This window comes from Phycodurus eques, chromosome 3, assembly GCF_024500275.1.
Source record: "Phycodurus eques isolate BA_2022a chromosome 3, UOR_Pequ_1.1, whole genome shotgun sequence".
Taxonomy (NCBI): domain Eukaryota; kingdom Metazoa; phylum Chordata; class Actinopteri; order Syngnathiformes; family Syngnathidae; genus Phycodurus; species Phycodurus eques.
Genome location: NC_084527.1, coordinates 18,548,092 through 18,569,802, shown reverse-complemented (window position 1 = coordinate 18,569,802; position 21,711 = coordinate 18,548,092). Strand labels below are relative to the sequence as shown.

The 21,711-nt window shown below is 41.6% G+C and overlaps 1 protein-coding gene across 4 annotated transcripts in view; it reads right to left on the bottom strand.

Moving 5' to 3' along the window:
- Positions 1–219: 219 nt before the first annotated feature.
- Positions 220–21,711, bottom strand: part of atp8b5a (ATPase phospholipid transporting 8B5a) — a 41,471-nt gene continuing 19,979 nt past the window's right edge. For 2 of the 4 annotated variants that reach the window (XM_061672312.1, XM_061672315.1), the window contains 14 exons: positions 18,338–18,518; positions 18,072–18,260; positions 12,249–12,364; positions 12,012–12,176; positions 11,834–11,945; positions 11,382–11,487; positions 11,168–11,309; positions 9,975–10,158; positions 9,552–9,775; positions 8,311–8,394; positions 6,542–6,787; positions 6,317–6,455; positions 1,014–1,144; positions 220–807 (listed from right to left, as the gene is read on the bottom strand). In XM_061672312.1, coding sequence (XP_061528296.1) covers positions 478–807; positions 1,014–1,144; positions 6,317–6,455; positions 6,542–6,787; positions 8,311–8,394; positions 9,552–9,775; positions 9,975–10,158; positions 11,168–11,309; positions 11,382–11,487; positions 11,834–11,945; positions 12,012–12,176; positions 12,249–12,364; positions 18,072–18,260; positions 18,338–18,518 — 2,349 coding nt within the window. In that variant the 3' untranslated portion in view covers positions 220–477. Of the gene's footprint in view, positions 808–1,013; positions 1,145–3,204; positions 3,645–3,814; positions 3,952–6,316; positions 6,456–6,541; positions 6,788–8,310; positions 8,395–9,551; positions 9,776–9,974; positions 10,159–11,167; positions 11,310–11,381; positions 11,488–11,833; positions 11,946–12,011; positions 12,177–12,248; positions 12,365–18,071; positions 18,261–18,337; positions 18,519–21,711 lie in introns of those variants that run through there. The other 2 variants (XR_009768291.1, XM_061672313.1) reach the window with 2 other exon arrangements.

Genomic DNA, 21,711 nt, shown 5'->3' with positions numbered 1-21,711 from the left:
GTTAGCAATGAGAAATTTTGGCAGACATGCCTATCATGAGTAGACCCTCAAAAAAGTCTCAAGAAACCATGCCTGAAAAGAGAAAGGAAGTCAGAGATTTTAGTTTGAAACTGCCATTACAAGGGACTTTTGGCCAGTCCAGGGGGTCCTTCAAAGACAAAGTGCTTGAGATGCTGTTGATTGCTAGCAAATTTCATCCATCGATACTTGACAGATGGGTGACACTAAATAGAAATCTTTATTTGGGCGGAGCATGGCAGTGACAAGTGATGACTCACCACAAAACAACAACGTTTGACCAAATGTCTTGTCGCGTGTAGGTTCCCCATCCCTGCCCTGAACATTTGCACTCCCAGAATTGAAAAATTTTGTAAACATGAAGACACTGTATCCTCTTTAGATATTCCTGTTTCCTTTCCCACAAAAGAGATTCCTTAGTCTTAAATGTCTTATCTTTGGTGTTCAGCTCACAAGTGGTCAAAGAGCAGCGTCGCTGATGGTCCTGTACATTTGTAGCGAGGTTACCACCACCTCCTGGGCCCTGACATTCTGGGGGCGCCCAGTCGGGCTGTACCCGGCCGAGCGCCCCATGGGGCTGAAGCCTGTGGTGGCACGTCCCGTGGTGGCGAAACCTGAGGAGCCGGGCGGGGCGGGTCGCCGCAGGAAGCGGCCCGATGTCACAAGGTCGCCGTAGCCCTGCGTGTGTGAGAAGGCGTAGCCGGAACGGCGGGAGCTGGTGCGGCGGATTCTGGTGCGGCGTGGGGGCGGGGGAGGCGACGATTTGGCCTGACGGACCTTGAACATGACCTGGAAACAAAGTTGGCCATGTTAATACTGGACATTTTATCATTAGGTGTGTTTTAAGGCGTGCCATCAAACTTCTCCTTGTGTATTACAATCTATACACAACAACAAAAATAACTTGAAATAATTGTTGTATGTCAACCAATTCAACAGAATTTATCTTTACATGTATAATATCTAAAATAAATTTTGCGGGTACATAATTTTACCTTGTCGTTGATGGTGGGGCGGAGTAGGATCGACAAGAAGCGATAGATGACCACAGGAAGGATGCACAAAATGGAGGTGAGCACAACGGTCAACCAGACGTTGGGCTGGCTCAAGGAGTTCCTTGCTGTGCCTGAACAGATTAGATGCAACACATTTAAAAGGTAAAATAAATACTAATAAAAAAAAAAAAAGGAAACTCCTTTTCCTGCATGAAGCCCCCAAATTTTCTTGGATGCTAATGTTTGTTGAAATATGGCCCATAAGTAGTTATTTTTTAATTAATAAAATTAACTTGTGGTATTTTATAGTATTGTATATTAATACAGTGGGTACGGAAAGTATTCAGACCCCCTTAAATTTTTCACTCTTTGATATATTGCAGCTATTTGCCATTCTCTCCAGAGATGCTCAATTGGGTTTAAGTCAGGGCTCTGGCTGGGCCATTAGAGAACAGTCACAGAGTTGTTCTGAAGCCACTCCATTATTTTAGTTCTGTGCTTAGGGTCATTGTCTTTTTTGAAGGTGAACCTTCACCCCGGTCTGAGGTTCTGAGCACTCTGGAGAAGGTTTTCGTCCAGGATATCCCTGTACTTGGCCGCATTAATCTTTCATTCGATTGCAACCAGTCATCCTGTCCCTGCAGCTGAAAAACACCCCCACACCATGATGCTGTATTGACAGGTGATGAGGAGTGCCTGATTTTCTCCACACATACAGCTTAGAATTAAAGCCAAAAAGTTCTATCTTGGTCTCATCAAACCAGAGAATCATATTTCTCACCATTTTGGAGTCCTTCAGGTGTTTTTTAGCAAACTCCATGTGGGCTTTCATGTGCCTTGCACTGAGGAGAGGCTTCCGTCGGGCCACTCTGCCATAAAGCCCCGACTGGTGAAGGGGCTGCATTGATGGTTGACTTTCTAGAACTTTCTCCCATCTCCCGACAGAATTTCTGGAGCTAAGCCACAGTGATCTTTGGGTTCTTCTTTACCTCTCTCACCAAGGCTCTTCGCCCCCGATTGCTCAGTTTGGCCGGACGGCCAGCTCTAGGAAGGGTTCCGGTCGTTCCAAACGTCTTCCATTTAAGGATTACGGAAGCCACTGTGCTCTTAGGAACCTTAAGTGCAGCAGAATTTTTTTTGCAACCTTGGGCAGATCTGTGACTTGCCACAATTCTGTCTCTGAGCTCTTCAGGCAGTTCCTTTGACCTAATGATTCTTATTTGCTCTGACATGCACTGTAAGCTGTAAGGTCTTATATAGACAGGTGTGTGGCTTTCCTAATCAAGTCCAATCAGTATAATCAAACAGCTCGACTCCAATGAAGGCGTAGAAGCATCTCTCGGATGATCAGAAGAAATGGACAGCACCCAAGTTAAATATGAGTGTCACAGGAAAGGGTCTGAATACTTATGGCTGTGTGATATTTCAGTTTTTCTTTTTTAATAAATCTGCAAAAATTTCAACAATTCCCTTTTTTCTATCAATATGGGGTGGTGTGTGTACATTGAGGAAAATTAACAAATGATTTGAGCAAATGGCTGCAATATAACAATGAGTGAACATTTTCAGGGGGTCTGAATACTTTTCGTACCCACTGTATATACTATTTGTAATAAATTCTTATAATTTCACCAAAATTGAATGGGAGCATCCCTTTTCAGCATGAAGCCCAAATATTAATTTAAATGTGAATGTTTGTTAAAAAGTGTCCCATAAGAATTTGTTTTTTTAATCAGAATTATTTTAACAGTAGTATTATGAAATATTGTATATTTCTAGGTTTGCACCAACATAAAAGGGGAACAACAAAAAAACATGGAAAATTGCATCCAGTCTAATTTTTGATCTAATTTGACAAATTATTATTATTATTTTTTAAATATATATATACTGTATTCATACATATACATACAGTGGCTGAAATAAGTATTTAAAACCTCACCATTTTTTTGACTAAATATGGTTAGTCAGAAAGGTGCTATTGACCTGAAAATTTAATCGGCTGTGGGAACAACAAGTAATCCATACATACAAAGAAAGTAGAACCCATTAGCTCAGTAATTAAGTTGTGTGTAAAACAAGTGAAATGACACAGGGAAAAAGTATTGAACACGAAGAAAGGGAGTTGCAAAAAGGCATGAAAAGCCAAGACAACACCTAAAATCTATCAATAATCCAACAGCAACCTGACCTGGCATTAGCAGGTACTCTTGTCACAAGGGGCAGCGCGGTGGACGACTAGTTAGCACATCTGCCTTATAGTTCTGAGGACTGGGGTTCAAATCCCGGCCCCGCCTGTATAGCGTTTGCATGTTCTCCCCGTGCCTGCGTGGGTTTTCTCCGGGTACTCCAGTTTCCTCCTACATCCCAAAAACATGCATGTAGTTTAATTAAACACTCTAAATTGCCCATAGTTGTGAATGGTTGTTTGTTTATATGTGCCCTGCGATTGGCTGGGGACCAGCTCAGGGTGTACACCGCCTCTCTCCCGAAGATAGCTGGGATAGGCTCCAGCACGCCTGTGACCCTAGCGAGGATAAGCGGTACAGGAAATGGATGGATGGATGTTGTCACAAGGAAAACGTTGAGTAATGCACTCTGCCGCCATGGCCTGTATGCACGCTCCCATTGCTGAAAAAAAGCATGTCAAAGGTCGTTTACAGTTTGCTGAACAACATTTGGACAAGCCAGTTAAATACTGGGAGAATATAGTCTGGTTGGATGAGAGCAAAATTTAACTGTTTGGATGCCATAATGCACACCATGTTTGGAGGAGAAATTGCACTCTAAAAACACCATACCAACAGTGAAGTTCGGAGGTGGGAACATGATGGTGTGGGGCTGCTTTCAACAAATGGAACTGGTAGGCTTCACATTATTGAAGGAAGGATGAATGGGCAAATGTACAGAGACATTCTTGACAAAAATCTGCTGCCATCTACGAGAAAGATGAAAATCAAACAAGGGTGGATAATGATCCAAAACACACTGCCGAGGAAACTCTCAATTGGTTTCAAAGAAAAAAATAAAGCTGCTAGAATGGCCCAGCCAATCACCTGACTTGAATCCAATTGAAAATCTATGAAAAGAACTGAAACTCAAGGTACATAAAAGAAGTCCACAGAACCTTCGAGATTTGAAGACTGCTTGTGTGGAGGAATGGGCCAAAATCACACCAGAGCAATGCATGCGACTAGTTTCTCCATATAGGAGGCGTCTTGAAGCGGTCATTGCAAACAAAGGCTTTTGTACAAAGTATTACATAAATACCAGTTGGCGTGTTCATTACTTTTTCCTGTGTGATTTCACATTATTACACACAACTTAATTTCTGATCTTATTTGTTCTACTTTCTTTGTATGTATGGATGGATTAGTTGGGTTGCTCTCAACACACACATATAAATATATACATACACACACATACGCACATATATACAACCCCAATTCCAGTGAAGTTGGGATGTTGTGTTAAACATAAATAAAAACAGAATACAATGATTTGCAAATCATGTTCAACCTATATTTAATTGAATACACTACAAAGACAAGATATTTCATGTTCAAATTGATAAACTAGATTGTTTTAGCAAATAATCATTTACTTAGAATTTTATGGCGGCAACACGTTCCAAAAAAGCTGGGACAGGGTCATGTTTACCACTGTGTTACATCACCTTTTCTTTTAACAACATTCAATAAACGTTTGGGAACTGAGGACACTAATTGTTGAAGTTTTGTAGGTGGAATTATTTCCCATTCTTGCTTGATGTACAGCGTCAGCTGTTCAACAGTCCGGGGTCTCTGTTGTCGTATTTTACGCTTTATAATGCGCCACACATTTTCAATGGGAGACAGGTCGGGACTGCAGGCAGGCCAGTCTGGTACCTGCACTCTTTTACTACGAAGCCACACTGTTGTAACACGTGCAGAATGTGGTTTGGCATCGTCTTGCTGAAATAAGCAGGGGCGTCCATGAAAAAGACATTACTTGGATGGCAGCATATGTTTAAAACCTGTATATACCTTTCAGCATTAATGGTGCCTTCACAGATGTGTAAGTTACCCATGCCATTGGCACTAACACAGCCCCATACCATCACAGATGCTGGCTTTTGAACTTTGTGTCCATAACAGTCTGGATGGTTCTTTTCCGCTTTGGTGCGGAGGATATGACGTCCACAATTTGAAATGTGGACTCGGCGGACCACAGAACACTTTTCCACTTTGCATCAGTCCATCTTAGATGACCTCGGGCCCAGAGAAGCCAACGGTGTTTCTGGGTGTTGTTGATAAATGGCTTTTGCTTTGCATAGTAAAGTTTCAAGTTGCACTTACGGATATAGCGGCGAACTGTATTTACTGACATTGGTTTTGTTCCTGAGCCCATGTGGTGATATACTTTATACATTGATGTCTGTTTTTGATGCAGGTCACGGGCATTCAATGTTGGTTTTCGGCCTTGCCGCTTACATGCAGTGATCTCTAAACCTTTTGAAAATATTATGGACCGTAGATGATGAAATCCCTAAATTCCTTGCAATTATACATTGAGGAACATTGTCCTTAAACTGTTGGACAATTTTCTCACGCACTTGTTCACAAAGAGGTGAACCTCGCCCCATCTTTGCTTGTAAATGACTGAGCAATTCTCCTTTTAGTTCCTTTTATACCCAATCATGGAACCCACCTGTTCCCAATTAGCATGTTCAACTGTGGGATGTTCCAAACAAGTGTTTGATGAGCATTCCTCAACTTTCTCAGTCTTTTTTGGAACGTGTTAGCCATAAAAATCTAAGTTAATGATTATTTGCTAAAAACAATAAAGTTTATCAGTTTGAACATGAAATATCTCGTCTTTGTAGCGTAGTCAATTAAATATAGGTTGAACATGATTTGCAAATCATTGTATTCTGTTTTTATTTATGTTTAACATAACGTCCCAACTTCATTGGAATTGGGGTTATACATATATATACATATACACACACACACTATTATATATAAACAAATACATATTACACATACATATATACATATACACACACACACACACATATATTGAAGGGGGTCTAAATACTTTCCGTACCCACTGTAGTTTCTAAATGTATTTAAATATATTTAAAATTATATTTCATAGATCAGTATTCTATACAGTAGATATATGATATCTTTTTTTTTTTTTTCAATATTTTTTCTTTATTTATAATCTCTCTAAAAAATTCCAGGTTGACATAAAAAAATGTCGATGCAAAAGGGCCAAACCAAGATGCTCCTTCAGGGAGGAAACCATTCATGGCGTACCTATGAAGGAGAAGGCTGAGGGCAGCACAAGGAACAGGCCGTTGCTGTACATGGTGAAGGTTACGGCGAAGTACATGACCAGGCTGCCCACGACAAAGATGGTGTTGACCGCCGTCCAGTAAGACATCTCCAAACCCAGCTACACACACACACACACACACACACAGACAGGAAGTAAGAAGCATAATCATCTCAACAAAGGAGGTCACAGCATAAGGAGGATACCTGGATGGTGACAGCGAATAGCAGGCAGGTCTGAGTGAGGACAGCGAAGGACTGATAGTCAGCCACATCCTTGCCGTCAGCACGCGCCGCCTGGCTGACTGCAGCGTATGGGATGAAGAAGAGCACCAGGGAGCTGTAGCAGCTGTGCAGGGCACACTTGAAGAAGGCCGTCTTGCTGAAATACAGGTTGAGCTGCCCCGGCACGTACAGCTGAGGGTGCTGGAAGCTCCACGCGTCATTTACATCCTATAACCACCAAGTGGAGTGCAATTTAAGGGTCCCATATTTTACCAAACCAACTTTTTCTAGTCTCTAGGATATTTTAAACATGTGAAATATGAATTACTTTATATGAATTCCTGAGTTACAGACGTTTTCTACCAAGAGGGCTGAAATCAGGTTATTTGAATTTCCCGAGCTTATCTACGTCACTAGCGAAGATCTCCGCCTACCTCTACGCTCCCAAGCCAGCAGTGTCAACATAAACGTGTGCTCTCACAAGTAGTGAGGGTTGGGTCTTCTACGCGGAGGCAACCAATCAGATGAAAGGGTGTAGTCTTAGTCAAATATGGACAAAACGGACACGAAACTGGGTCAAACAAGTATGTCAGAGGAGCCTTTTCTTCACACTAAAAACCAATATGGAACCTTTTAATTGATTCCTCCACACGCTAATAAATTGCAGTGGTACCTCGACTTTTGAGTGAGCCGACTTTTATGTTTTTCTTAACATAAGCCGTCGCTCAGCCGATTTTTGTCCTGAATTGCGAGCAAAAATTGGAGTTACGAGCGCTACGGGGCAACGAACAAACAGCAGATAGTGAAGTGCTTGCTTCAAGCTTTTTATTGCCACTCCTATTTGAAGTTTACTGTAAAACTAAACATAAAAAGAGAAATGCACGTTGTGTATTTAAGCAAACCACATAACTTTGACGAAAGTTTGTTAAAATAATGCTAACACATAATGAGAATTGCCGCAGACGGGCTAACAAAACTAGCACTGATATTCCGGTAGTTATATAGTCAACAACATATTTGAACACAAATAGGAGTAAGGAATGAAGACAGAGTATACAAGATATACACTAATATTAGAGCAGAATTTATCTTAGCTGTGACGGTCTTCTACTTCGAAAATATACATGTACAGTATGTCTATGTATTATACAGCCCCCTGGTGGCCACGGCACATACAGCAGAAGGAGCAGTATATGATGCATTTATTTTCCTTTTGGCTTGTCCCCTTCGGGGTCGCAAACTTTTTAATTATATGAAGTACAATACCGTAGAGTGCCATTTTTTTTATTAAAACACACGTTACAAACATTTTTGTTGGTGTATCTTAGTTGTTAAAAGAAAAGGTGATGTAACAGTGGTGTCTGGAAAGAATTAAAAGCCTTTTCATTTCAATGAAAAAGATGATTCGAGATACGACTGTCATGAGTTATAATGCTTTAACATTCCATGTTATAGTCATGTTTGGGGAATTTAGTGCACAGAAATAGGAGAAAGGAGGGCGACATATTGAAATAAATGAGAAGCTTTCTTAACACATGCACTGCCATTGACGGCTTTAAAAGTCAAATATCCATGTTAGCTGGAAAACCTGGCAGTGAATGAGTTAAGTGGCACGTCATGCCTGACGAGCCATCTCAGTCAGGGACATTCAAAAAGTAATATAATGGAATGGTAACGGCAAAAATTAAACTCCAAAATCAAGGCACCACTATTTTAATTTTTGAATTTTTTTTTATTATTAAAATGCATACCTGATCAAAGAGGCTCATTCCCAGCACAGGTAGTGCTGTGTATACCAGATTGTACAGTGTTATAAACCATTCATCATACACCGTCTAGAAGGAGAAAGTGGCATGTTATTTTAAGTTTGAAGAAATTAAATCCAAGACAATAAAATTAAATTATAATAAAAACTAATAATACATTAATACTGCCAATAAAAAAAATAAATGAAAATACATAAACATAAAAAATACAAATTAAAAATCAATGGAAAAGTCACCAGCAGATTTACATCAAAAATAATAAAATGAGAAAACTGGATTAAAATATAAAATATAATTCAACATTTAAATAATTACAAATTCTAATTACTAAAAAGCTCAAGAATACACAAAATTTAAAATACTAAAAAAAAAAAAAAAACTTAATTAAATTAAATAATTTAAAAAAGCAGATTACAAAAAATATGTAACTGTAAAAAAATTAATAAAAGCTATTTAAAAATACAGTACATTAAATAAAAAAATGATAAACATTGAAAACGATCAGGCATGAAAGGAAAAATCAAAAGGAAAAAAAATAAATAAATAAAATACAACTGAAATCAGTCCATCCATCCATTTTCGACACCGCTAATCCTCACGAGATTGTGGCAACAATAGTGGCAATCTTTTTTTCCCAGTGCCGATACCGATCATTAGTAGTCAAGGAGGCCAATAACTGTTATTTGGAGCTAATGTTCGTTTGCGGTAAAAAGGGGAAAATATCGACGTCAAAATTTTGAATGATACAAACTAATACTTGACTTTGTTTAAATGCCTTTAAATTCATCTCACCATCTCAAAAAAATCCGATAACATCAGATGACGTCACATATCGTTTCAAAATTGTGTGTGTGCATGTGCCCATGAGTTTAAAGCTTGATCTTTTTTTTCCATTTCACTCTTCATAAAAAGCACCTAGTGATGTGGAATGGGCAATGCCATATAAAGCACATTGAGTTACCTTGTGTATGAAATGCGCTATATAAACAAATTGGCAATTAAAGGCATTTCTATTCATTTTAATGGAGTAAGATGATTTTGAGATGCAAGCAGGGTCATGGAAACAATTAAACATATAAGTCCAGGCACCATTGTCATTAAAGAATGCAATCAGATTCCAGGGATAAAAAGATTGAAGCCTTCCATGGCTAACACTTAGCTGAATTGAATGAGCCATCACCCTGGTGGATTACTATCGAAGCGCACTCCATTGGCCCCGGTCTCACCTGTGCGGAGAAGCCGCAGAAGAAGGCGTACCAGAAGTGGACGAAAGTGAAGGTGAAGTTCTTGTAGAAGAAGTACCGAAGAAACTTGCACATGCGCAGGTAGGACCAGCGGCCATGCACGAGCAGGAGGCGCTGCAGGAAGCGGAACTGGGCAAAGGAGTAGTCGCTGGACAGCACCGCCTGCATGCCCTCCTGGCCCGAGATGCCCACGCCGATGTGCGCCACTGTAGGGAAACATACAGTTGACACCAAATTACGACGACAATTGTCCACCACAGAGCTTTAGTGTTGCTAAAAGCGATGGTAAAAAATAATCATAATAATATATTTTTTAAATATATTAAAAAATTATAAGGACAAACCATTAGTCAACAAAAAAGTCAGTTTAAACAAAATAATATTAAAAATTAAGATTTACCTTACCTTTGATCATGCTCACGTCATTGGCGCCGTCACCGATGGCCAGTGTGACGGCACGCTTGTACGTCTTCACCAGCTCTACTACCTGTGCCTTCTGCAGCGGTGTGACACGACAGCAGATCACTGCCTTGCACATGCATGCTGTGCGCAGGAAGTCCCACTCCATACTGCTGTCTAATGCGTATGCCTGCCACAACAACAAACACCAACGTAAATCTCAATGCCAGAATCGAAACATCGCTAAAAAGCAATCCAACTTAGATCAAAGAAACTAAGCAAGCACTTATTGGTGTATTGTTTTATTATTTAAAGATGTGTTGATTTGTTTTAATTTTCACATTAGGTTCACTGACGACTCCAAATTGTCTTTGATGTTTCATGTACGTTAGCTTTTTTGAAGACTCAATGGTCTGAGGTGTACAAAAAAACGTATGTCACTTTATGAATTGCTTTTGTTTACAAAAAACATTTGCTTCATTAAAGATGAAAATGTCTTGAATTTTTGGAAAAAACATAGTTTCTATGTGCCCTGCGATTGGCTGGCGACCAGTTCAGGGTGTACACCGCCTCTCACCCGAAGATCGCTGGGATAGGCTCCAGGACCCTTGTGAGGATAAGCGGTACGGAAAATGGATGGATGGATACTAGTTTCATTGAAGACTCAAATTGTCTTCAATTTTTATGAAGAAAAAAAAACAAAAACATTAGCCTAACAACCTGCTTAGGAAAAGATGTTTGCAAAAAAAAAAAAACATACCATAGCTTTATTGAACACTAAATTGTCTCCTTAGCTTTACTGAATAGTAAATGATCTTTGATGATTACAAATATCATCAAAATGTATATTTTAGCTTTATTGAAGACAACATTTTATTGAAAATGAAAAATGGATGTTAGCTTTATTGAAGACGAAATTGTACAGAATATGAAAATGGATGTTTACAAAAAAAACATACTTTAGCTTGGTTGATGAACTCATCGAATCTTAAGATGATTAGCACAAAGCTAAACATTTTAGCATTGTTAGCTTGCTGTTTTGCTTTAACTACTGAACTTCATGCCATCAAACATGTTGGGAGAATCCGTTGAACCTCGAGTGGGACCATAAAAGTAATTTTTTTTAGGGCTAATTTAGCAGACAACAAGGATAGTGACATGCTAATAACGAAAAGGGCATAAAAGTTCATGCCGTGTACCAGACTGTGTCCATTGATGATTAGGCCATACTCGCCGTTCACCGGTTCATCTGTGACAGTCTTTGCGGTTTTACCCAGAGTCTTCTCTGGCAAAAACACACAATCCTCAGCAGCTGACGGTTTCATGGAAGTGCGTGCGTTTCTGCCACGTATAAAAGGATAAATTGTCAAAAAAGAATAATTAAAAATGGAGGATGAAAACAGCGATAGCTACCTCAACTCCTGCCTGACATCATCTGGTGAGTTGCCAGAAATGATGAAGACGTCATTCATCTCCTCGCGCAGCAGGTTGCACGAGTAGCCAATGTTTTCTGCCGTTTCTGCAATTTAAATTTCTTTTTAATATAAAATGAAAAATATTGGCCAAGTATTTCAATAAGTAGTTAAAGTGGTTAATAACTTATTTTTACACCTGCATATTAATCAAAACATGGCCTTAGCTAATGAAGGTCAAATACAAATCATTTGAAAATGCGATTGATTGATTTATTTAAACTAAAAAACTAATATATATATAGTTTTTAAATGGTCTATCAAAAAAAAAAATTGCGCTCCCTCGACCTTTTATTAGTTTTTTCACTGAGTGTTTGGTATTTTTCTTTGTTTGCTCCCCCCCCCCCCGCTCCCTCTGGATTTAAAACCTTAATATAAATAAAAAGTTAAGACCTTGCTTGTCACCGGTGAGAACCCAGATTTTGATGTCTGCTTTGGACAGCTGCTCAATGGTTTGCGGAACTCCGTCCTGCAGCTTGTCTTCTATTGCAGTTGCCCCTAGCAACTGGACACAAATGCGCAACAGCTTTCATTCAACGCCGTGTTCAAGCAACGTTTCCAGGTGGCCTACCAGCAGGTCTGTCTCTATCTCCTCATACAGCTGCTCCAGCTTGCCATCGCGGTCATCCAGCGCCGTGCTGGCCTCATGGTGGCGCCGCTGCCACTGAAGGAAAAAGTCCTCATCCAAGTCTCTGTAGGCTAGCGCCAGGGTCCGCAGGCCTTCCCCTGCAAACTCCTGTAGTGGGAACAAACGTCAATAAACTCTTCATGCAAGGAACTTTCCGTAATGCACTGGAAGTGCACTGACATTGAGATGCTCTGTGGTGACGTCCATAAGTTTGGCGCAGGATTGGTGAAGCCTCTCGTAGATGATGGTGTCCGCTCCTTTGCAGTACAACGACAGCTTACCCTTGGGGCTCCGAACTGGTTTGGATTTGAATCACACAACGGAATAAATGCCACTTTTATGAAGTAACAAAGTACAAATACCTTGTTGCAGTACTTAAGTTAATGTTTTAGTTAGCTGCACTTTTTTTTTTTTTTTTAAACAGCTGTTTAGTTTTACTCCTTACATTTTAAATGAAATATCTATTTTCTAACCCTTACTTAAAATATTAAAGGTCCCATATTTTGGCTATTTAGAGCTCCATATAGTGACTCTCTAACATAGTCAATTTCATTTAAAAAATACGTTGGTTTTATCATACGAGTGTCAAGAAAAGGCCCCTCTGACAGCTACTTGTTTGACCCAGTTTTGTATCTGCTTTATCCATATTTGGCTAAGACTGCCCCCCTTTCCTCTGATTGGTTGCCTCTGTGAAGACGACCTACTTGTGCGAGCACAGGTTTGGAACACTGACAGCCCTGGCTCGAGAGCGGAGAGGTAGGCAGAGCTCTTCACTAGTGACGTGGATAAGCTCGAGAAATTTGAATTACCTGATCTCAGGCCACTCGGCAGAATAATGTCTGGTACTCAGGAATGCATGGATGATTTAAATTTATATGTTACATATTAAGGCACCATAGACCCAATACTAGATCCCAAATACTAGAAAAAGTTGGTTGAGTAAAATATGGCACCTTTAACATAGGCTCGTTACTTTTTTTTAACCTCTGTGTATAACGATATGACATAAATAGAGAAAGAGAAAGTCAACCGCGTTTGTGATCTTGATTGATTGATTGTTTGGTTGAGATCTTAGAATCTTATAAGGCTGAAAAAAATGGGACCGCGGCTACATGAAGGAACGTGAACCAGGGAGCATTAAGCCCGCAGGACACAGAGCTGAAAGCTGAAAGCGACTGGACTGGACAATCACAAAAAAATAAATACAGTCAGCGACGCCCCGCCGCTCATGTGACTGACCCTCACACATGTGAACCGGTCTGGTTCACCTGTTGCCAAGTGTGCAGAGGGCCTTAAAGACAATGACGTCAGCCTCACAGTTCTGAGGACCGGAGTTCAATCCCCGGCCCCGCCTCTGTGGAGTGTGCATGTTCTCCCCGTGCCTGCGTGGGTTTTCTCCGGCCACTCCGGTTTCCTCACACATCCCAAAAACATGCATGAATTGGAGACTGTAAATTGCCGTAAGTGCGAAAGTGAGTGCGAATGGTTGTTTGTTTGTATGTGCCCTGCGATTGGCTGGCAACCAGTTCAGGGTGTACCCCGCCTCCTGCCCGATGATAGCTGGGATAGGCTCCAGCACACACGCGACCCTACTGAGGAGAAGCGGCTCAGAAAATGGATGGATGGAAGATATTCCCTATTCGCGTTATTTTTTCGAAATTTAGTTTGTCTGCTCCAAGAATGATTTGTGTCAAAGGCATTGTCTTGTGCCAGCCAAATAACCATCAGCTTCTGGCATTCAAAAAGTATATCTAATCTGGAAAAACATACAAGCAATGTGTATATTTTACTGGTTGTCATGAGCTAATTTAGCATTTTTTTAGAATTCACAACTTTAGCAACGCTATGGGTTCCGTTGTTTGATTAAAAAAAAAAAAAAAAAGTCTACATGCAACGTAACGTGATTTTATTTTTTCTAATCTAAATGAATAAACATGCATCTTGTGTGCATAGTTCTTCATTGTCCCAACGTTATCAAAATGGGTATTGTATAAACATAATTAACAGTAAAAATGTGTTTTTATAACTAAGTACATTTCCATTGATAATTTTATACTTGAGACTATGTGAGTCCCGGGATGCACGTCATTGAAACAATGAGTACCAGCCCTGGAACAAGCAATTTATCATCACGAAATACAGAAACAGTAATCCGTCACTATATCACAGATCTTGCTTTGCGGTCCCGCTATATTGCAGATTTTTATTACAATTGTTACTCTCTTTTATACTGTTTGCACAATATATTTGATATCAATTGCTCTTGCTGTCTCTCAATATACTGTATATGTTTAGGGCTGCCACGATAGTAAATTTTTTCGAACAATATATTTTCCCAAAACTTTCACGATAAACAATAGTATTGTTTAAGGTATTTTTGAATGCCACTGATATAATATTAGAGCATAATAAAGAATTGTACAAATCTTATCAATTCTGCCCTGGCAATTAAACATACAGTATGAGCACTACTTCTCTCATTTATTAAATAAAAGTAGGGCTGGATTTCACAATAAGAGCAAGTAAATAAAAAGAGAAAGTTATAAGTGTTCAATAAAGTGCTTAACTTAAGAAAAATCTAGTTTTAGTTTCCCCTTTTCTGTTTGGCATCTTGACAAATGTAAAGGCTAAAACAATTTTACATATTTTAATTGAACAAATCTTAACTGAACAAATTTATTGGTTATGCTTGTTTAAAACCTTAGTTTTGTTTCATAATGGCATTTCACATATATGCACTTTTAATAAGGGCGCACAGTGATATGTTGCTTAATAAGTGCACACAGTAATATGTTGCGCACCTCTTATGTCTTGAATCATAACCTTTGTTTTTTGGCAGTGTTGCGGGTATGCATGGGACTGGTTCCTAGGTCTGCACGCGGACCACGGTCTGCGACAGTCAGTGACCTGAGTATGTCGCCACGACCGAGCGAGCTGTTTAGCTCCTTAGCTAGTTAATTTAATAAATAGTTAACTTTGCCTTAAGTGTTCCAAGTGTGTGCATCTACAGAGCCAAAGCCAGCAGCTTGCTGCATCGTGAGCCACCACATCAATGAAAAGTTATCGAGCCAGGAAAAAAGTATTGTGCCCATTGTCTAAGGAATGGTAACCATTGCGTCCCTGCTCATTTTTATGCGTCTCAGATGCTGGACGCACATCAAACGAGACCCATGTATTTCAGACTTAAGAGGAGTGGAATCAGTACTTCAACTTAAGAAAAGAGTGTCAGTACTTTTGCCACCTCGAAAGATGAAACATCTCTGTGCCCTTCTTCTCTGTGCCCCCCCAAGCTGAGAACAATAGCACACTAGCCAACGACTTGAATACCTTCTATTGCAGATTTGAAAAGGACAGTTTCACTCCACACACCCACCCGGCCGCACCCGCGACCACAACCACACCTCTGACTTCTGCGTTAACCATCCATGAACAGGATGTGAGACGCATCTTCAAACAACAGAAGATTAACAAAGCAACAGGACCGGACCATGTGTCCCCATCCTGCCTCAAAGTCTGCGCGGACCAGCTCGCTCCAGTCTTCACTCAGATCTTTAACAGATCTTTGGAAATGTGCGAAGTTCCATCCTGCTTCAAACGCTCCACCATCATTCCAGTCCCCAAGAAACCTGCAATCTCTAGTCTGAATGACTACAGGCCTGTCGCTTTGACATCTGTGGTCATGAAGTCCTTTGAACGTCTCGTGCTGGACCACCTCAAGAGTGTCACAGGTCCCCTGCTGGACCCCCTGCAGTTTGCCTACCAAGCGAACAGGTCTGCGGATGATGCAGTCAACATGGGACTGCACTTCATCCTAGAACACCTCGACAGTGCAGGGACCTACGCGAGGATCCTGTTCGTGGACTTCAGCTCAGCGTTCAACACCATCATCCCTGAACTCCTTTCAACCAAGCTTCTCCAGCTCAGCGTCTCACCTGCCATCTGCCAGTGGATTTACAGCTTTCTGACGGGCAGGACACAGCAGGTCAGGCTGGGGGAGGCAACCTCATCCACACGCAGCATCAGCACTGGGGCGCCCCAAGGTTGTGTCCTCTCTCCGCTGCTCTTCTCTCTCTACACGAACGACTGCACCTCAGCGAACCCGACTGTCAAGCTCCTGAAGTTTGCAGATGACACCACTGTCATCGGCCTCATCAAGGACGGTGACGAGTCTGCATATCGACAGGAAGCGGAGCGGCTGGAGCTGTGGTGCGGGCGACACAACCTGGAGCTGAACACGCTCAAGACGGTAGAGATGATCGTGGACTTCAGGAGGCATCCTTCGCCACAGCTGCCCCTCACGTTGTCCAGCTGCCTTGTGTCAACCGTCGAGACCTTCAAGTTCCTGGGAATTACAATCTCTCAGGACCTGAAGTGGGCGAACAACATCAACTCCGTCCTCAAAAAGGCCCAGCAGAGGATGTACTTCCTGCGGCTTCTGAGAAAGCACGGCCTGCCACCGGAGCTGCTGAGACAGTTCTACACAGCGGTCATCGAATCGGTCCTGTGTTCTTCCATCACAGTCTGGTTTGGTGCTGCTACAAAAAAGGACAAGCTCCGACTGCAACGGACAATCAAAACTGCTGAAAGGATTGTCGGTAACCCCCTACCCACCATTGAGGACTTGCACGCTGCCAGAACTAAGACAAGGGCGTGCAAAATCCTCTCGGACCGTCTGCACCCCGGTCACCAGCTCTTCCAGCTCCTTCCCTCAGGTAGGCGCTACCGATCAACGCTAACTAGAACTAGTAGACATTCCAACAGCTTCTTCCCTCTTGCGATCAACTTCTTAAACACCTAACCTATAATTCCATTACAACAAGCTGGCAATTTTTTGACTTGAGTTCGTTGTCACATTTCTGTGGGGCCAATTATTTATTACTTGTGCACTCACTGTAGTTGTCTCGCCATGCTGCACTATTTGCATATACTGGCCACTCATGCCAGAGTAGCATCTGCTCCATTTGCACACTGATTGAGGAGTATCTGTAACATCTGCACAACCGACATTGTCCCAGATGATCGCACTACTTGTCACTTTAAACCGCATACACTCCTTGAAGTCTCAGCGCCCTTTGCACAATGGTCATTGCACCGGACTATTGCAATATTAGTCGTTCGAACTGCTCTAAGTGCTAGAGGACTCTGCATCTTTTTGCACAATTGTTTATTGTCAATGTCTTTATGTCCCCAAAGTGTTCTGTAAATTGACTGTTTGTTGTACTAGAGCGGCTCCAACTACCGGAGACAAATTCCTTGTGTGTTTTGGACATACTTGGCAAATAAAGATGATTCTGATTCTGATTCAGACTTTTCTTATGACTTTTTAGAAGCATAAAGCACCAGATGGGGATGTTTTGCTTTATTTCTTTCCAAATAGCCAATATTATGTTAAATACAGAGCAGGTAAAATAGATATGCTTATGTAAAGGTGTCTCATAATTCTTAGTTACAATGCCGTGAAAAAGTATCGCCCCTTCTCGAATTCTTGAGAGGATGGCCCAACCAGTTATTAGGTTTAGGGGGCCCATTACTTTTCACACAGGGCCAGGTAACTTTGAATAGTTGTTTTTCCTTTATAAATAAAATCACCATTTAAAAACAGTATTTTACACCAACAAGTTCACTTGGGTTATATTTGTCTAATATTCACATCTGTTTGATGATCTTAAACATTAAAGTGAGAGAACTATGGAAAAGACAAGGATTTGAGAAGGGGCCCAATACTGTTTCATGACACTGTTCATTTCTACCAGCTTGAACAAATAAAATGACTCATGGTCTCTACTAGCTGCACGACGACACCCCCCTAAAGGTCATACTGCATTATTTTTATTTTTTAATGGATGGGTGAAAGGATAGATGGATGGAGGTGTATAGGAACCAAGATTCAAATCCCAAACCTCAGAACGATGGAGATGTGCAAACCACTATCCTCTGTGCTGCCCACTTATAAAATCGTACAGAATACTTTTCTTGGTTTTGATGCTGATTGTATTAATTTACCAATGACGGACATCCTCTTGCGGACGTTGTTGAAATCCAGGATGGCCAAGAGTTTGTAAGTGCACTGCTCTCCCATTTCCACGATGGAGATGCTGTCGGGCGTCCGCGAGCGGAAGACAAAGCCGAAGTTCCTAGCAGCTGTGACCAGAGCGCCCTCATCAGGAGACTGGGCCTGGTATGAGAGCTCCCCTGCAGGAGGTCAGCGGGTTTTTTTTCACTCCATCAGTACAGGAAAAAAAAATTTGTGTCCCACCTAGTGACATCACCTTCTTTCTTTTCCTCCGCCATGACGGTGTGGCAGAGGGAGAGCAGTCGGAAGAAGGCGTGCACCTCGGTGGTCTCGAGCTTGACGGCCTCCACCAGGGCGTGATCGTGGAAGATGAAGCGGGGGTCGGCCAGCGGGTTGAAGGAGAAATCCACCATCTCGGTGTGCTGCTCACAGGTACACTATGGAATGATATCCTATCCACAGCTGACCTTTTCCCCACTAGTTTTTTGTTTTGTTTTTTTTCCCCCTCACACGGGGCTGCTTGACATTTTTCACTTGCTATTTTTAAACGAATTGCAGCTCGTTATTTGAGTGCTTCCACAAAATAAAAATAAAAAATAGTATTAAAAAATATACTACTATAAAAATAGTATATAAGTTATAGTTCTACAAACCCAAATTCCAATGAAGTTGGGACGTTGTGTAAAAACAATACAATTGTTAACCTATGTTCAATTGAATACACTACAAAGACAAGATATTTGCAAATACTCATTTAGAATTTGATGCCTGCAACATGGTCCACAAAGGCTGGGATAGGAGCATGTTTACGACTGTCACCTTTTGTTTTAACAACAATAAGCATTTGTGGATTGAGGACATTAATTGCTTTGCAGGTGGAATTCACTCTCAATTTTGCGCTTCAAAATGTGGCACACATTTTTAATTGGAAACATGTCTGAACTGCTGGGAGGTCAGTCTGGTACTCACTAGTGATGTCCCTATCCAACTTTTTCACTTCCGATCCGATACCAATATTGCAACCTTGAATTTCGGCTGACAGCCATATCGATCCGATCCGATATTAACAACAATCATGCATACTTTACTTATTTTGAAGTATGGAATGTTAGAAAAGGCTGGATGAAGCTATTTTACTCAGAACAATAATCAGCAACAGTAGGTATGAGAAAAACTGATCAATTTATTATTAATCAATGGGTTACATAAAGTGACTAAAAATAAGAAAGTACTACAATTGAATAAAATAAATAACAATTATATTAGTCAATCCTGAAAAATAGCTCCCATAAAACGAATAAAAATATATAATTAAATTGCAATATAACCACTGCTTAACTCAAACATAAGCATATTCTACATTTGAATAGATGAAATAAAAAATAAATGACAAAACCATGAAAAATAATGGGAAGCATGGTGAAGGACTGGTTAGCACGTCGAACGACTGATTAGCACGTCTGCCTCACAGTTCTGAGGAATTGGGTTCAAATCCGGCCTTGCCTGTGTGGAGTTTGCACGTTCTCCTCGTGCCTGCATGGGGTTTCTCCGGGTACCTCCGGTTTCCTCCCACATCCCAAAAACATACATGGTAGGTTAATTGAAAACTCTAAATTTCCAGTAGGTGTGAAAGTGAATGCGAATGGTCGTTTGGTTATATGTGCACTGCGATTGGCTGGCGACCAGTTCAGGGTGTACCCCGCCTTTCGCAGAGAGTCAGCTGGGATAGGATCCAGCACGCTCGTGACCCTAGTGAGGATAAGTGGTACTGGAAAATGGATGGATGGATGAAAAAGAATTACCATAAATAATTAATAAAAATTATACTGTATTAATAGTGAAAAGTAAAGTAATCTCTGAGACGGGCTCTGCGATCTCTGGGGTTGAGGTCACAGAGGTGGTTAAAAAGCTCCTCGGTGGAAATGGCCCGGGGGTGGATGAGATTCGCCCAGAGTTCCTAAAAGCTCTGGATATTGTGGAGCTGTACTGGTTGACGCGCCTCTGCAACATCGCTTGGACATCGGGGACAGTGCCATTGGATTGGCAGACTGGGGTGGTGGTCCCCCTTTTTAAGAAGGGGGACCGGAGGGTGTGTTCCAACTACAGAGGGATTCACACTCCTCAGTCTCCCTGGTAACGTCTATCCAGGGGTGCTGGAAAGAAGGGTCCGTCGGCAAGTCGAATCTCAGATTCAGGAGGAGCAGTGTGATTTTCGTCCTGGCCATGGAACACTGGACCATCTCTACACCCTTGGCAGGGTCCTCGAGGGTACATGGGCGTTTGCCCAACCAGTCTACATGTTTTGTGGACTTGGAGAAGGCGTTCGACCGTGTCCCTCAGGGAGTCCTGTGGGGGTACTTCGGGAGTATGGGGTACTGAACCCCCTTATATGGGCTGTTCAGTTGGCTTCATCAAGCCGTGATCTCCAAGTCTCACTGGAGCTGTTCGAAGCAGAGTGTGAAGCAGTTGCGATGAAAATCAGCACCTCCAAATCTGAGACCATGGTTCTCAGTCGGAAAAGGGTGGAGTGCCCTCTCCAGGTCGGAGATGAGATCCTGCCCCAAGTAGAGGAGTTCAAGTATCTTGGGGTCTTGTTCACAAGTGAGGGAACAGGAAATCGACAGGCAGATCGATGCAGCGTCTGCACTGATGCAGACATTTTATTGGTTCGTTGTGGTGAAGGAGCTAAGCTGAAAGGCGAAGCTCTCAATTTACTGGTCGATCTACATTCCTACCCTATGGTCACGAGCTGTGGGTCGTGATAGAAAGAACAAGATCCCGGATACAAGCGGCCGAAATTATTTTCCTCCGCAGGGTGTCTGGGCTCTCCCTTAGAGATAGAGAGAGAAGCTTGGTCACCCGGGAGAGGCTCAGAGTAGAGCCGCTGCTCCTCCACATTGAAAGGACCTAGATGAGGTGGTTCAGGCATCTGATTAAGATGCCACCTGCACGCCTCTCTGGTGAGGTGTTCCGGGCATGTCCCACCGGGAGGAGACCCCGTGGACAGCCCAGGACATGCTGAAGAGACTATGCCTCCCGGCTGGCCTGGGAACGCCTCGGGGTCCCTCCAGAAATGCTGGATTAAGTGGCTGGGGAGAGGGAAGTCTGGGCTTCCCTGCTAAAGCTACTGCCCCAGCAACCCAACCTCAGAGGAGCGGAAGAAAATGGCTGGACGGATGGACAAATAACATTGTTGAGCGACTAATAGTGGATAGTTTATGTATGGACAATAGTTTTGGTTTCTATTTTGTACATGCAAGAAGATGTAATTACATCTTGCATGCTATTTACATGATATATTTATTTCTTCAATCCACAATTGCTGCTGAAACGATGCAAACGTCCCCATTGTGGGACTAATAAAGATTATCTTATATTACAAATATTTATTCAGTGACGTACTCATTCATATCCGGTTCAGACGCGGTGTCCTGTGTGGACGTTAATTATTTTATATTTACATCTCTAAACACATTAACTGGCCTGTTATTTTGTTGTTCAAAGTTAGTTACTCTCTGCAAAAACACGGTTCCAGCCAGACCTATGTGACAAGTGTATTGTTTCACCAAATCACTTATTTCAATGTTTTGTGAGTGCTTATATCGATAGCTTAGCAATTAGTATTGACAT